Source organism: Oenanthe melanoleuca, chromosome 6 (assembly GCF_029582105.1).
Source record: "Oenanthe melanoleuca isolate GR-GAL-2019-014 chromosome 6, OMel1.0, whole genome shotgun sequence".
In the NCBI taxonomy this organism is placed as follows: Eukaryota; Metazoa; Chordata; class Aves; order Passeriformes; family Muscicapidae; genus Oenanthe; species Oenanthe melanoleuca.
Window position 1 is genome coordinate 6,846,804 of NC_079340.1, and position 17,666 is coordinate 6,864,469.

At 40.6% G+C, this 17,666-nt stretch overlaps 1 protein-coding gene across 3 annotated transcripts in view; it reads left to right on the forward strand.

Annotated features, from left to right (window-relative positions):
• The window catches only part of ANK3 (ankyrin 3), a 308,301-nt gene that overhangs the window by 256,021 nt on the left and 34,614 nt on the right, over nucleotides 1–17,666 (forward strand). For all 3 annotated transcript variants that reach the window (XM_056494940.1, XM_056494941.1, XM_056494942.1), the window contains 7 exons: nucleotides 6,957–7,168; nucleotides 8,718–8,925; nucleotides 9,480–9,576; nucleotides 10,749–10,977; nucleotides 11,565–11,690; nucleotides 12,455–12,577; nucleotides 14,820–14,901. In XM_056494940.1, the coding sequence (XP_056350915.1) occupies nucleotides 6,957–7,168; nucleotides 8,718–8,925; nucleotides 9,480–9,576; nucleotides 10,749–10,977; nucleotides 11,565–11,690; nucleotides 12,455–12,577; nucleotides 14,820–14,901 (1,077 nt within the window). The remainder of the gene's footprint in view (nucleotides 1–6,956; nucleotides 7,169–8,717; nucleotides 8,926–9,479; nucleotides 9,577–10,748; nucleotides 10,978–11,564; nucleotides 11,691–12,454; nucleotides 12,578–14,819; nucleotides 14,902–17,666) is intronic.

The following is a 17,666-nucleotide window of genomic DNA, read 5'->3' on the forward strand; positions in this document are numbered from 1 at the left end:
TACAGATGCAGAGCTCGGCCCCATAGAGCATCTTGTTTCAAATGGCATTGTTGGAGACTGCCTCCCACAAGTACACAGCCTGCCTTCCTGATGCCCATCTGAGAAATCTGGCTCCCTTGTTTTGCTTGAACATTGCTGTTGATGTGAGAGTCCCTCAAGATGAGGGGACCCAGCTGTACATATCCATCAGAAGATGCTGTCACAGATGGTCCCTGAAGAAAAATCATGGGCAAAGCCAGGCTGTGGGGCTGCAGTGATTCCTTGGCACCACTGCTTTCTTTTCTTAGCAAGCGTTTTTCAATACTTGTGCTGATAAATCATTGGTTGAGTTCTTTGCATCTGAGTGTGAATGGAAGAATTTGTGGTGTGAACTTGGTTTTCTGTAAGGGTTTATCTGCAGGATTTTCCCTAGATAACTTACAGAAAGTTGTAGTGTGATAGAGCACAAGCTGCAAGAAAGTTCTTTAACTATCAGCAAAAACATGTGAGGGACATGATGAGGCTGTGGATGGCACTCTGAGAGGTGTCTGTGGGGGAGCTCTGCCTTTGATTTCAGCCTCTCCTTGTTTGATGAGGGCAGCCTCAGCAAAACACATGCCTTGGGAACGTGGAGAGTTGTGCTGTTGTGAGGGTCTCCCTGGGCATCTGAAATACAGCATTCTTAGCGATTTCCTGATCTTCTGGGAATGGGGACAACAGGAAAGACTTCACTTTGAAGTATTTAAACTGCGCCTGGGCTTGTACAAACTTAAAGCAACAGCAAAGATCTGCTTGTTTTGTGATGATCTATTGTAACTATTTATTTCTAAATAAATATAATAGAACCAACCAGACAGGAGGGCAGAAACACTGCAAATGTTTTGTCAGTGGGTTTGGAAAAATAGAATAAACCTCATCACTGAAGGGTACCTAAAAGCAGTGGAACATGCAAGAGATGGACACGGTCCAGGATAGTATGGCCTGGGGAATTATGGTTGCTGCAGGATTGAATGCAGTAGTTGCAGCCTCTGAACAAAGAAAAATCTCACCACTGCCCCTCCTTCTCTGCACACTGGCATGGGATCAGAAGTGATGATTTGGTATTTGAGTGAAGTAGTGGTGCCTTGGCAAGGTGAGGTAATCAGCACCGATCAGCAGCTTGCTTATTTCTTTTGTATGCTTTTCAAACTGAGCTTAGTTTGATTTGGGGATGGGAAATCTGGGCAAAGAAATATTGTCCTGAAGTGCTGCAGCTTGCAGCACTTATGAAGAGTTCACATATGGATAAATTGACAATTTACAGAGATGAGCTCAATAAAGAAAAACACTTTGAGAGAGGTGGGCATGAATGCCTCAGTACTCAGAGTCTAAAAATAAAAAACTTCACAATGTGGAGCAAGAGGACAACTTTCTGATCTTACTGAGGGTTTCAGGCTTTCCTTCTGGGGAACTGCTGTTTGAGGTTATAGTTTGAGATATAAGTGCAGCCAAGTAATCACAAAAAGTATGATGGACATTATTCTGTTAGAGTGAAAATATTTGACACCTTAAAAACCAAACCTCAGGAGTGGCTTTTACAAATCCAGGCAATCACTTGTGAGAGAAAAATGAGAAAAAATACTGCAGAAACATCCTTCTCTAGCTAGGAAAGCAAAATAAAAAATAAAAACCCACCCTGCATTAAAATAGTGCAAGGGTTTTGACAAATTCTACTCTAGTTAAATGGCACCTTTTCAGTGTAAAAGGTCTTCCAAATAATGACCAAAAAATTACAAATTTGTAGACTTGAGTGGGTTGGGGTTTTTTTCACCTGAACTTTTACTGGTTTGTTACAAAATACCGCAGTCAGTCCTGGCTCTGGGGGAGTATCTTGCATATCAGAAGACATAACTTTGGAAGAAGTTTTATACCAGGCATGAACTCTGGAGGCAGAAGCAAGCTTTAATTTAAATAAAAAGCAGCCACATAGTCATTTAGAGAAATTTAGTCTGTCTTTGCAAGAAAATTCATCTGCATAATCATCTCTAAGTGCCACAAGGTGCTACAGGAGTGCCCATTTTCTGCCAGAAGCAGCTGGTCTGTTCTCTGACAAACCTGCTGTGATCACAGGTGTAGTAAAGGAGGGCAATCAGACCTTTATTCACAGGTCCTTAATAGGCCGGTTTTAACGGTGCTGTTTGCTCCTTGTTTTGTTGATCCTGGTTTGCTCTCCCCCTTAGCTAGCAGGGATGAGAGCAAGGACATCCTGGCTCCTGGCCCTCCGTGGGGATTGCTGAAAACCTCCTCTGTACTGGAAGCAGCTCCATCTGCTGGGAAACCTCGTTTTAGACCCAAAATAATCCTGAGCAGGAGGAACCACTCCGGGGCTAATGCAGGATTAAATAACAGCAGAACTTTTGGGCTGTTATCATGAGACAACAATGAACCATGATGTAAAAAGCCCTGTTTTTCTTTGGTGCAGTCAGGTTTCTGCTTAAATAGGTTTTATTTTAAGGATAGTGCTGTACTTAGGGAAATACAGGGCTGAGGGAATACAAGGAATTTGGCATTTTTAGGAGTAGGAGAAGTGTGGCTCCAAACACAAGGGCAGCAATTCATAGCTCTTGACCATATTACATTTATTTATACTTGAATCAAAATATATATTTTTTAAATTTCTTTTTTTTGAGGAAGCTCTCTGTCTTGTAATTGGTAAATACATTACATTTTCAGATGGGCTTCTTTTATATATAACTTCTGTTAGCTTATAACATTCCTGCACCCTTTAGAGGTACCTGTGGACAAATTGTGGACACAAATGCACTCATTGGAGTAGCTAATCTTTTAAAAGTCATTTGTAAACTAGTGAGTGAGCCAAGAAATGCATATGTTTGTGGCTGCAGTATGCTTGCAGCTGCACAGTGTGGTTTCAGATGGGAAGCAGGAAATTTTACATAACTGAATCGACAGATCAAACCAGAGTGTGATCTTGTTCATACTTGAAGTTTAAAATACAATCATAAATCACTCTGCAGTGATTTTGCCACATTTCCAAGAAGTTTTTAAACATTGCTGTTAAACTGTATTTTGTGAATGGGAAGATAAAAGACTACACAAAAATAGACATAAAGGACATTGCCTTATTTGAGGGTGAAACATCCCTGTGGCACTGGGAGTGTCTAGTTATGTGTGTGAAACGCTCAGGCTAGGAGGTTACCACCATCTTCCTGCCCTCAGTTTCTCCTTGCCCCTTGCCATGTGCTTTCCCTGCCTCCATCCCTCTCCTGTATTTTCCTCCATGTGGAAGCTGCTTCCTGTATGCCATGCTTTTAGTGCAGCAGTTCCTTAATGGGCACATCTCTGTATGGGGAGAGCTGGGATCCTGTGTTCACCCCACCCTGTGGTCTGGTACAGGTGAGATTTGCTTTTTCAATGCTAGCAAAATTCTTTTGAGGCCCTGGCAAGGGAAACCAGATACACACAAAGACACATTGAAGCCCATGAAATAGCTAGGTGTTCTGTCACTTGTCTTGCTCTATTTTGAGTCAGAAGATTCTTGCTGTGTGTTACCTTATCTGAAGGTAAAAAAAGAAAGGTCTTAGATGTGGATGAACTTGATCCACAGCTGCCTCTCATCAGAGAGAACTGGTGTGATTGCTTTCCTTGACCTGATACAGCCTGTGTAAGGGCCCTCTCTGAACATGGCTGGGTTTCTCTTCTCCTGTCCTGGAGCCTTAATGTTCATGTGGCAGCATGCACCAAAGGGTAGGGAGCTGTGACGTTCTTCTCCTCTCTCCTTTCCCTATTTCCATCTCCTCTTTCCTGTGGAAGTGGCAGGAGAAGGCTTCTGCACACATCCTATTCACAATACCTTTCTCTTGACTCACTAAAGCAGAATGGCTGTAAGAGTTGGGCTGTTAGCACAAGCCTGGGAGAGAGTGACATTGGGAGATCCTTCCCAATTCTGCCACTAACCTTTCTGCTTTGTCTCTCCATGCTTCACTATCCCTGTCTATATGATGGGGTGCACAGCATACTTCTTTGTTGCTAAAACCCCCTTCCCTCCAAAACCCAGCCATCTAACCAAAAAATGCTTCAAGATTTATCATTGAAACGCTTTGCCCAGGAATGAAATGTCAGCAGCTGAGGAAAATAGTAATAGATAGTAATGATGATATCTCCCTCTGTAAAATGCATGAGGTGTGTTCGGGAAATGTGACCTCTCCCAGGACTAGTTTTCCCTGTTTCATTAATTCTGTCATGCTAACACTGCATTTCTCAGGGCAGTGAGAGAGATTGTTTGTTTGCTCACCACCTTTTTTTTTTTTTTTTTTTTTTTTTTTTTCTTCTGTTAGAGGGCAACTTCATATAGAAGTTTACATATGTATTATCCAAACATAACCCCCCTATATGTAGTCCAACTCCTCTCCATGCCTGACTGTTGCTCTGTCACTCTTATCTTCTCATCTTCCTCCTCTGAAGGAGAGTGCCTGCCAGGTTCAAATGACTTTGAAATGTTCTTGTACAAATCACTATTTTTCTACTTCAGGAGAATTGTAATTATCCCTCACCTCTGTGAGCATTTTACTTGGGTTTTTTTCTCTAGCAACAAACAGGAGATGATTAGGATTTGCCTGAGAGTTTAGGAATCCAGTTTGTCTCCTGCACAAACCTTTGCTTCCAGAGGCTGCAGGCAGAGTGCCTAATTCATTAGAGGGCTTCAGATATCAATCTCTGAGTCAAAGTAAATGGAAGCTGACATTATGATAAGAAATTATCCACTTCTGATAGGAACATATGATCCACAGCAACACTGTGTGATTAATCCAAACTATCTGCTGAATGTTTTAAAATGGAAAACTGACATTTTACCAAATTTGCATTCTAATTCTTTTGCAACTGTAATTGAGCTTACATGTTTAGAGAAGGAAAATGTCTCTGTCACAAAGTATTTTACAAGTATTTTTTGTCTGAGTATTATTTCTGATGTTCCTGCTTTCTCTTGCTGGATCTGATAAAAATGTCATCTTGTGAGCAACAAACTTTATTTTGAAATTCCTTTTTTAAGGAGGAAAATAAGAGCTGAAATTTGTGGAGTGCTCCAATGAAATCCTATTACAAGAGATATAATGACCAGGTGCAAGAAGTCTCAAGGAGAAATGAATGACAGTTGCAAAATTATCTCCATTTATGTATGGTGTTTATATCACAGGGATTCCACCAATGCATTTGGGACACTAGTGCAAACAGATATATATATATATATATATATATATACACACACACGTATATAAACACATATAGTTGCAAAAGTCGTTATATTTTTGTTATATAACAGAGTTTTCCCCAGTGCATATATAGGGGAAACTATGTCATGTGCTTAACTAATTAGTAGGGATGGGTACTCTATGCACATTTCTGAGCTCTGGTGACCCTACAAACTGGAAATGTAGCTGAGAGCAGTAATGGTTGATGACCTGACTGTTTCAGTTGTATCTGAGGATACATTAATGTTCTCTAGGAACTGAGGGATGCACTGCAGTTATTTTGGGGCAGATAACCAGATGCTTGGAATCCTGATGTGGAAAGGAAACTTGCTCTTGGTTCACTGGTAGTGCTGGGAGACAGCTCTGTCACTTCCACAAGTTTCATGGAGAGGTCTGTGTCTGGTCAGGATTTTTTGGATGCCAGTCTGGGCAATAACTGTCTCAAGTGCCTTGCATGGCCAAGCTCTGGATTGCACAGCTGACATGAAGTGACTGTGATTCACAGAATTCACAGAATGATGAGGTTGGAAGAGACCTTCAAGAGCATTGAGTCCAACCCACACCGTAACACCTCAACTAAACCGTGGCACCAGTGCCACATCCAGTCTTTTTTAAACACATCCAGGGATGGTGACTTCACCACCTCCCTGGGCAGACAATTCCACTGTTTTATCACTCTTTCTGTAAAGAACTTCTTCCTAATATCCAACCTATATCTCTCCTAGTGTGCTTGAGACTGTGTCTTCTGATTTTGTTGATTGCTGCCTGGAAAAGGAGACCAATCCCCACCTAACCACAACCACCTTTCAGGAAGTTGTAGAGAGTGATAAGGTCACCTCTGTGTATCCTTTTCTCCAGATTAAACAAGCCCAGCTTCCCCAGTTGTTCCTCACAGGGCTTGTGTTCCAAGCCCCTCACCAGCCTCTTTGGACATGTTCAAGTGTCTCAATGTCCTTCCTAAACTGGGGGCCCACAACTGGACAGAGCACTCAAGCTGTGGCCTCACCAGTGCCGAGTACAGGGGAAGAATGACCTCCCTGGTCCAGCTGGCCACAGTGTTCCTGACACAGGCCAGGTGCCCTTGGCCTCCTTGGCCACCAGGGACACTGCTGGTTCATGTTCAGTTGGCTGCTGACCAGTACCCCAGGTCCCCTTCTGCCCGGGCACTGTGCAGCCACACTGTCCCCAGCCCATAGCATTGCAGGGGGCTTTTGTGGCCAAAATGCAGGACTTGGCACTTGGTCTTGTTAAATTTCTTCTTGTTGGACTCTGATCTCCTGTGGTTTTCTTTATGTCAAAACTATATGGGGGAAGAGGCTGGAAATAATTTGGAGCTATGCATAGAAAAATCAGATAGAAATGAGAGAGGGAGGAAGCTTGACTGTCTCCTTCAACCCTCCTTGGACTACTATGCTGTGACAAACCTGCCATTCTGTGGCAGCTGCTACTGCAGAGACTGTCAGACCAAACTACTTAGGTGTCCTAGCAAGTCTTTTTATCTATTGCTGTTGGCCCTCATTGTCAAGATTTATACAAAAGTTCACAGAAAAAACAAAGCTTGAGAATTGATAGCACTGAATGGCTTTTATTTTACTCCTGTGGTATATAAATAATAAACCCCCCAACTTTCTTAGGCATTTTAAGGCTTACTCAAAGTCCCACACTCACAGAGGAGTGTGGGAGGAACCTGGGCAGGGATGCCTGAACGTTTTACCTGTCTTGTGCCCCCAGAGCTGGACAGCGTGGAGGAGCTGGAGAAGAAGCGGATCTGCAGGATCGTCACCAAGGACTTCCCCCAGTACTTCGCAGTGGTTTCCCGCATCAAGCAGGAGAGTAACCAAATCGGGCCCGAGGGCGGGGTGCTGAGCAGCACCACGGTGCCTCGTGTCCAGGCCTCCTTCCCTGAGGGGGCTCTGACCAAGAGAATCCGCGTGGGGCTCCAGGTAAAGAGGCTTTAGTGCAGCATTTCTCAGTGCACTTGTCTTGATGCACGAGACTGGAAGCTACGGAGCCTGCAGCTCCTTAGCAGTGCATTGTGACAAGGAGCTTTTTCACACCTGAGGTCTGAGTTGGCATGAGTGTGCCTGGGCACACAGTCCTCCTCCCTGTGGGAAAAGCCCAGCTCCCCTTGGATCACCTCCATGATTATTGCTTAGCATCCCAAAAATAAAAAGAGAGGAAAACAAAGACTTGGAGCCATCACAGCCCCAGCAACTGCAGCCACTGTGCAGTCCCCATCTCCTGTGGCAAAGCAGCAGCTTGTGAATGGGGTCGCTGGGTTGCCCTCTGCCAGGGGAATGTGTTTGGTAGGGATTACATGCAGCTGTTTGCCAGCTGTTACTGGGTCAAAAACCTCCTGTGTGCATCTGCTGTGTCTTAGGACATTCACCATTGGTGTTTCTAGGGGTGAAATCTGGGAAGAGAAAATAGCTTATACTGTTAACTGCACAGAAAGTGGAAGTTTGTTTAATAACTTAAACTGCACGGAAAGTGGAGAAATATTCCATTGGAATAGGAGGGATCTTTTAGTTTAGTTAGTTATCATTTAAAATTCCTTTAATAGTATGACATATCTGATGAGTTCATGAAAAAGATATGCTGGTTTGGATTGCAGTACTTGGAATTCATGCTGAAACATTTCTGTTAAAGATATTTCACATCTCAAGATGATTAATCTTAATAAAATGGAAGTTTTGCCATTGTGGTTGTAGCTCTCCAGTGTGAAGGAAGTATGACATCTCTGTATGCAGTGTTGTGACTGCTGAGATCTGCATTGTAACTGCATGTTCTCTGCACATCAGTGCACTCTGCAATTTGAATAATAGCAAGTCACAGGTCAGCCTGATTGAAACAGGCTTGAAAGTTTAAAAAAAATTTAAAAAAATTAAAGGGTAAATGGATGCAAATTCCCATTACGATGTCTGTCACTTTTTACCCTAGAAAATGTGAAGTTTGCCTATAAGTCTTCTATAACTTCATGATTTCTTTGTGATTTTAACCCAAACAAGTATTTCTTTCTAATAATCACAGGAAGCACTGAGTACAGAGGTCAGTTGGAGTGCAGTGTTCCTCAAGAGCACAAATCTGTGTTTGGCAGAGATGTAAGAATTGTCTGTCACCTCCAGGAGACAGTGTCTAGTTCTCACTTCTCAAGTGCAAAATAGGCCTGATTTTGCATTTTGAAATTGTATGTAATGTCACTAATCACTGTAAATCAAGAACAAAACCACACATGCTCTGAAAAGCTCTCAGCAAATGGTGCAGAGAACCTTCGGAGATTTATAGTTTAGCTCTACCATTTAGTGATTAGGAAATCAGAAGTAAGTTGTTGAATAAGAGCTAAACATGAATTTCTCTAATAATCACCCTTGAGAAGGCTTCCTGGGGGGAAGAATAAATTATAAAGAAAGTAGAATTATCATTTAGAAAATAATTCTACATGTCTATAAACAATTTGTAGCTCTAGTTTAAGTATGTTCCCTATATTGACAGGCTCAACCAGTTCCAGAAGAGATTGTCAAAAAAATCCTTGGAAACAAAGCAACATTCAGTCCCATTGTCACTGTGGAGCCAAGAAGAAGAAAATTCCATAAGCCAATAACCATGACAATTCCTGTGCCACCTCCATCAGGAGAAGGAGTAACCAACGGGTACAAAGGAGACACGACCCCCAGCCTTCGACTCCTATGTAGCATTACAGGTTAGAGAAAATCCTGCTCTTTGCAAAGGTTTCTGTGGCAGCAGCTCTGTACTCACTCTCACAACTCCTGCTTTTCAGTAGGGGAACCTTGGTGTGTTGGACCATTGGGGTTCAGATCAGCTCTCCTGAGCAAAGTGAGCTGAGGTTATTTCCAAGGCTCCCACTGGTTCACTGAGCTTTATATCTGGTCTCATGCCATTGTAAAAGAACTCTCCCAACATGTGTTAAATACTATTCTGTATTTAGCCAGTATGAAGTATTTCAGTCTTGGTTTTTAAACATGCTTGCTAGTAAAAGTAGCTTGCAGAAGTAATTCTGTCCTAGCTGATATTGAGGTGGGGTGGTGGGTTGCTGTTGACTTGTAGGTATATTCTTTGCTTACATAATTATTTTTTGTTGTGTGACATGTAGTGCCACATATAACAGGGATCTCAGCTGTTGGAGAACATTAATGTCTAGGTTCTCCTTCTGTGTGTGGAGATAGAGATATTCTTTATGCAGTCTGTGTGTGCTTAGTGTTTGAGAGGAGGTCTCTCTGGTGTGTGTTTGTGCAGGAGGCACCTCACCTGCGCAGTGGGAGGATATCACGGGCACCACTCCACTGACATTTTCCAACGACTGTGTCTCCTTCACCACCAATGTTTCTGCCAGGTATGAAAACAGACCCTGCCAACTGCACCTCAGGAGTGGCTTCCCTTGATCAACACCATTAATGGTTGTGAGGTTGTTGGTTTACTGGAGGCCTTCCATGAGGCTGATGAAGCAGTGATGGCCCAGATGCCGCTTTGTCACTGCCTATCAGCGTCCCACACATCCAGGACTGCACACAAAGCTCTGGCCTGGCTGTGATGGGGTCTCCTGGCAGGCACACAGCCTGTTCCTCTGAAAGCTGCCATGCCACACAGGGCTTCAGTTTTTCTGTAAATGGCAACAGAAAGAAGAACCTTAAAATGTTTATCCCATTAAAAAAATGGAAGGGTTCATAAAAATGTGTTTGCTTTATAATTTAAAGATGTTTAATTTCTGGCTATGGGCTTTTTAGTTGAAAATTATATTAAATTGCTCTCACAAAAATATAATTTGCAAAAAAAATGATGAGCTGGAATTAATCTTGATGGACTTCACGGACTTCGTGCTGATTGGAGACATTTAATAGCATCTGTACAAATCACATATGCTAGTGGAGAAAATTCATGATATAGCAGGTAGAGAGTTTATCATTCAGTAAATTACATTGCAACTATAAAAACCTTTATGGAAAGAGAGAGAACTGCTGGAAAACGAAATAGATCGGGGCTGAAACACTGTGGGAAAGATTGATGCAAAGTATAAATTATTTATAATTTTTATCACACTTGTCTTCAACCACTTAATCATAAGATGAGAAAAATTACAGTATAACACCTGTCTCTGGGAAACCACCAGGGCTGTATTTGGTTCAGCTGAAATGGAAGATGTGATTTTGCTGTGTATGTTATAAAGGTGTTTGTTTTAGCAAATCAAATGTATAGTGAAGCATCAGCACATTACAATATACATTGTGTGTACTTTCACTTCAAATGAGCCTTCAGATAAATAGTTTTATGAGACACCAGTTTGAAAAGGGTTGGATAAATATGTCAGCATTTCATTGCCAGATATTCCCATTTCTTGATGGTTAAACCTGTACTGAGAGTAGAAGGAATATAACAGCTCTGGCAATTCTGCAAGGACACTACACATGCAAAGTGACCAAGGATACAGGACATATTTTCTCTTTAAGAATTAAGCAGTGTTGGAACATAATGAAAAGTTGATTTAATGGTTTACTTTTTCCCACTCAGATTTTGGCTTGCAGACTGCCACCAAGTACTAGAGACTGTTGGGCTGGCAACACAGCTTTACAGAGAATTAATATGCGTTCCTTATATGGCAAAGTTTGTAATATTTGCCAAAATGAATGACCCTGTGGAATCCAATTTGCGCTGCTTCTGCATGACTGATGACAAAGTGGACAAAACTTTGGAGCAACAAGAGAACTTTGAGGAAGTTGCAAGAAGCAAAGATATTGAGGTACATTCCTTGCAGCTGGCTTCCTCCTTGTAGGTGGGCAGTATGTTTTCCAAGTAGCAACAGCTGCTGCAAAAGCCACGACAAGCCCTGTTAAATAAAGGTTCACAGAAATGCTGTGTCATGTTCTTCTCAAAAGAAGAACAAAATGAGGCAAGACTGGAGGAACATGAGGACCTGTGCATGTCCCAGTGCAGTCTGCAGTGGGGTTTGCACTCACTGCTGTCAAGTAGTCCTGGTTGGGCTTTGCAGACAGAAGGAATTCCTTCTCATTGCCCTTCAGATGACACAGAGTCGTGAGTAGGACTGGCTTGTGGTGAAATCATAGTCATTAACTTGCTATTTCCTGAAGAAAATTACACACTCTTGCTTTAGAAAAGACAGTCAGGTGGCTTGTGGTTTTCCAGGCTGCCTGTACTCATAATACCTTGCCATAATGCAAGGTAGTGATATTCTAATTTGTTGTTGAATGTAATCAAGTGGGGACTTGTGTTAAACTCAGGAACTATGCTGGGGGAAATCATGATGCTTATATGCACGAATCTACTATTAAAAGACATTTTATTGACTTTTATTTCTTGCTTTGATAGGTTCTTGAAGGAAAACCTATTTATGTTGATTGCTATGGAAATCTGGCCCCTTTGACTAAAGGAGGGCAGCAGCTTGTTTTTAATTTTTATGCTTTCAAAGAAAATAGACTGCCATTCTCTATCAAGGTAAAAGAAAAACAAATAAAATAAATGATCCTGCTGCTTTCCTCCCTTCCCACACTCCTTCTTCCTTTTTTCAGCTCTGTAGGACTAATTTGCCCCTGGGATGTAAGTATAGTTTTTTAATATGTGAATAATATGGATAGGGTGCTGTGCTTGAAGCCACAGCAGAGCTGCTGGCAGGTCTGGGAACAGAATATTCGTGATATGGATTCACAACCTTTTACTAAAACCATATCTCAAATTGGAGCCCCAGCGTATTTACCAGCAGATCACAATTTCTGAGGGCTTAAGCACAGGAGATGCATTCAATAACATACTGTGCTGGAGAGCAGCCTTCAGAAGGTGTGTGCAGACTGTTAATCTCTAAATGGCCAGGAATGGATGCTCACTTTCCTTAGCCTTGTCACAGCTGGCTACTGAAGAGGTTGTAAAGCATTTTGGTAAACATGAGCAAAACATGGCAGAGTAAAATGAAATGAACAGACAGTACCTGTCAGTAATATCCCAGTGTGAAACTCTCAGGTTGGACTCACTCAACACCTTGTCTTGCATGGATTTGCCATCAGGGAGTTTCAGACTGACCTAACTCTTTCACAGTAACACATTTTCTCCTTCAGCACCTCAGGCTGAGCTCCAGCTTGGTATTATTAGCCTTTACACATTGGAAGGTTCTTTGTAGAAAGAAATTCTGAGAATCATTCCAGAAACCTCCTCCTGGACTCTGAATTACTACATATTACTGTGCTGAAGCAAAACTTCTTTTCTAGGTGAGAGACACCAGCCAGGAGCCCTGTGGTCGATTATCATTTTTGAAAGAACCAAAGACTACAAAAGGACTGCCACAGACAGCTGTTTGCAACTTGAATATCACTCTGCCAGCACACAAAAAGGTATTTGTTTGGAAAGTAAACATTTTTCTTAGGGTTGGGTTGGATTTATTTTTGTTCCTTTCTTTTTTGTCTCTTTTTTTTTTTTTTATTTCCTGCTAGTCATAAAGAAACCCTGTGAACTGTCAGTAATGAGAATGCTTTGGAATATGACAAAGGCTTTTAAAATGTATGTTTTATTGGTTTCTTGTATGTAGAACGCTTTTAAAGTCTCTTGTTACTGTGGTGTCAAGTTCCTGTAATTTTTACGATTCTGTTTACAGCTCATGCTTCAGCCTGCAAGTCATAGATTTATGCTTTCAGTAATGTCACGTGTTTATTTGCATTGGATGTAAGGGTTTTTTTTTTCTTTTGTGTTGACATTTTGGATTTGCTTTGCCTTATAAATCAGCTTGCATTTTGTGCTCCCAATTTGGTCCTTTTCATATCCTGATATTCTTTTCCCTGCTGTCCATTATAATATTCCTTGTCTCTGCAATGCATCTTGGGACCAAAAGGAAACAGAGTCAGATCAAGATGATGAGGTAATATAAACACTGTCTTCTGTTTTTATTTCCTTCAGATTTAGTGAAGCAAAGTAGTACGTTATAGAAAAAAAAACCCAACTATTTTTAACTGTGTTGTTGAAATGATACCTACAGAAAAATAGCCATATCCTCAACTTCTGATAGGCTGTTGTAAAACAGTAGAACTGCACAAATATGGAAAACCCCGTGATTATAAATTGTGAAATTAAATCAAGCACTGAATAAAAGCAGTCTAAAATTTAACTGATTTTCTTCTGAAAAAGGAAATACTTATGAATATCAGACCAAGTCAAATTTTGGCAAAATCAAGAAGAGTTTAATGGATAATATTTTACCTCTTGGAGTAACACTGACTTGTATTTTTGAGAATATGTGGCCTCTGTGCTGGGGCCACAAGAGTGGCCTTTATTATCTTACCTTTGTAAATAAACTGGATTCTTTCAAAGAAAGTAAACCAGCCAAGGGCAATTTCTAAATATTGTGTTCAAATCTATTTTCAAATAAACCTCAGATGTTTGCAGCTTAAAAATCCACTGTTTCATGGAAACCACTGTAGACTGTCAGAAAATTGAGTGGGTTTTACTCATTAGAGGTAGTTAAAGATGAGATCATCTTATAAAAGAAACTACCTAGATGTTTCAAATTTACCTAGCAGCTATTTTTTTTCTTTTCCTGGTGGCAAATAAATAGCAGTTGTCACCTGCTGGTTAGACTAGCTAAAAAAAACCAAAACCAAACAATGCAACCCAAAACATTCCTTTAATGTTAAAAAAATAATAATAGCAAAACCATCACTTTATCTCCACAGAATTTGTTCCCAGTGAGCTATTATAGAGCTACAATAATAGTTTTCTTTCTAAACAAACAGTATTTTTAGCCACATATTCAAGTGAGCTGTTCCCTGAAGGACTATTAATATTTAAGACACCACACTAGCCGCTGTGCCTCTGAACGCAGCAACTTGTGAGGCGATTTATTAGTTAAGAAGAGTAGTCTGCTTTCTAATCCACATCTTTGCATTTTGTGCATATTAAAAAATCCCCTCCCATGCCTTTTTTTGTCGTTAATGTATTCACTTTAAAGCCAGTTGTACATTGTGGTGTGTGTGCTTTCGGGACAAGCTAATCCAGGGGGAATACTCAATCGGTATAAGTTGCATTCTTATTAATGTTTTGTCTGTACCTGTAGTCTTTTGTGTTGACCTCCTGTTTCTAGGCAAAGGTGGTTTATTTTACAGAGAATTAACATTATGACACCATTTCTAGTAGTGTGAAGCAGGTTATTAAGTGATAATGTGATAAGACTGTATCGAGATACTTTAAGACAGGATAATGAGCTGCTTCTGCTATCTAAGCTCTTCTATCTCATAAGCAGAGGAATGAACCTGAGGGCTCACTCTTAGGGTTGCAGTCCCTTCCCTGCTTGCTCTGGAAGGGTGGTCACTCACAGCAGGTTTCTGTGCAGCCACGCTCCCTGCTCGGCAGTGCCTGGCACTCATCCCACACGGCACCCAGGAACAGAGGCTGGCTCTGCCCCCTCCCTGCCTGCTCGCCCAAATTCGGCTTCAGCATGCCATCCTGAAGCTGAATGGAAGCATCCATTCTCACTTGTGGGTTGTGTGCCATGGAAAGTGGCCCATCCTGCTGAGGTTTGAGGACTGGTCTGTTCAGTCAGGGCTGTGATTCCCAAGCCCTAAGTCCTGCTGTGTTTTATTGCAGACGGAGAAAGCTGACCGGCGCCAGAACTTCGTCTCCCTTGCTTTACGTAAGCGCTACAGCTATCTGACTGAGCCTGGAATGAGTGAGTTGCTCTTACCAAAGTACTAAACCACATAGATGTGATTGTTTGTAAGAAGAGACATTTTTTCTATAAACGTTGTATTTGGTGTCACTCTGGAGAAAAAAATAAAAAAAAAAAGCGAAAAGAAAAAACAAAACTGTCTGAAACAAAACTCTTGGATGGTCTGTGAACTCTTGTGTTTTGAGAGCTTGAAGAATCCTGACTGGCAAATTATGTGTGTTAGTTAAGTAAAAATATAATAGTTTTTTAAAATGAAGTTCCAGAGTAGGAGGGTTGTAAATTGCTGTCAAAAAGAGTCTCTTCCTCTCCCCTTGGAAACATTAGAGAAAGATGCTGTAGAATGGAATGTTACGCAAAAATTCAGAAAGCCACTCAGATAAGAACTTAAATGTTTAGATGCTTAGCTAAAATAGTCTCTCATATTTTATATTTTCCCTCTTCTTTCTCCTCCCCTTCCCTTTTTCCTCTGTTCCCTGCAGATGCTTTTTATTCCCTGGCACCACAAATTGCTTCCTCTTAAACATGTGTTCCCCTTGAACAGACCTGTGGCATTCCATTCCTTCCCAGTTAAATACAATAATGTATTTGGCTTAGCTTTTCTTTCTCACTTCTCCTCTTTGAGGTCAACTGCTATTGTTCCCCATTTCCAGGCTTTTTCTTTCCTTTTTTTTCCCCCCCTTTTGACTTCTCAGTTGCTACCCTGCAACAGACCCTTTGATGTAATTCCATAAAATTCATAGACAAACTTCATCGGGTCTTGGGAGTTCCCACTGGATGGCTGCTGTTTAATTATCCTGTAAGATCTGTGGCTTCTTTGGATCAGATGTGCTCCAGAATATGTTACACTTCTCAGGCTGGGAAGAAGACTCCAAGCATATAACATCTGAAGAAGCTATCAGATCTGCTGAGACATCTTGATGGAATGTTAAGGTATTGTCACAGGCTTGATGGAAACTGAGAGAGAGGGAAAATGAAATTGCTGGAAAGAAGGTTGATGGCTGTGTATATCACTCACAATAAAATTTTCATCCCTCACTGAGGGGAGAAAAGAATCTTACTCTTTCACCAAAGGTCCATTAAGTCTCATTTGCAAAAATTTGGCAGCTCTTTTAGCTTTTCAACTGCAAAAAGAAGCACAGAAGCAGCATATTAAATGTCTCTGAATCTGTGATTTGACAGGCAAAAAAGAAGTTAGGAGGGCAGCCTGTGGCTTTGCTTGCCTCGCTAGCCAGTTGTGACAGACCAGCTCGTCATGGTGCAGTGGGATTCCTGTAAAGACACGTCCTAACACCAACTGCTGAACAAGTTATTAGTTCTTTTCAGAATCATTTCGGGATTTGTTTTTTTAACTCACGACTGTATGAGCTTTTGGTGAATGTTAGCAGCTACTGCTAATTAAATCTTCATAATCAATAATTGTATTTATAATATGTTCATAATAGTTCATTTAATGAAGTATATTTTAGGGATTTTTTTCAGATGGGGAGGAAGAAGTATATTTCCTCTTAAAAATATCATAGTAAAGAAAAGTGAGTGTTTCTTGATCAGTTTGTGCCAGTCAGGTCTAGTACTCAAGCTCTCTTCAACATAAATGTTTTTATGAAGTATCACCAGCCATCCACACTGACTTCTGGGCTTTGATTGGCTTCTATAAGACCAGCACATTTCTCCTTGCAGGATATGAACCTGTGGTGCACTGAGTAATCACTATTTTATAGGAGTGTGTGTGCTTTAACAGTTTAGTGTTATTTTTGTAGAGCTTCTTTCGCTGTGAGTTACTGTCTATAAGACAGATCAAGCAGGTTTGACAAATTATTAGTGTAACTTCAGAGAAAGGTATGTTAAATAAGTTCTTTGGATATTTTAGCTCCATTTCTAATTCCAACTTTAAAGAAAAAAAAATTCCTCAAAGTTGCTTTCAATGTCAACTCTCTGAATGTTATTGCTGTATCAGAGGATATGTTTGTGTAATGGGATTCCCAGAAATACTTTCTGACATGACTGCCTCCTGTGATGAAAAAGTGGTTGATGATGATTCTGTTCAAAATGCCTATGAATAAGCTGAGAGTTCTGGAGGATGATAATATTTAACAGGTTTGTCCTTGCCAGGAATTTATTTCATAATCTATTTTTCCTTGACTGCTTTTCTAATGTTACCTTTTGAGAACTGTAAAGTTGAACAGGTCTGTCTTTGAGCTGATACAAGAAATCTCCTCAAAAGGTACCAAGACACTACATCTTGTAGAAAAAGTGTACTCTTCTTTTAATGACCTCTTGTGAAATTATTTTGTAAGGTTTACGTATTTGTGCTTAATACACCATACAAAATGTATTAATCTGTGTGCTTGTTCTGACATGACATTTGTGCATGAATAAAGTTGCTTTGCCTGCTCACGACTATCATACATCATACTTGCCATATTTCATTTATGACATATGCTTCTTAAAATCATTTCATGAAAAGTTTTACTTTAATTTTTACCAGACAAAGGGAATATTGCATGAGAAACAAATGCATATGTTCCTTTCTTTTTTCTTTTTATTTGTTTTTTTTTTGTTGTTTTTTTGTTTTGTTTTTTTTAATAATATTGACTTAGAAAAGCTCTTGCTCTTATTGGCTTTGTGAGTGTGAAGCATATCCGAATTGTGCATGGAAGATACAGATTTGAATTTATCCCAGTTGCTTCACAGTTTGCACATCAATTGCCTGTCACTTAAAGGAATTTTGGTTTCTGCATGAAGTAGTTCTGAAGTGGTTTAAGAAA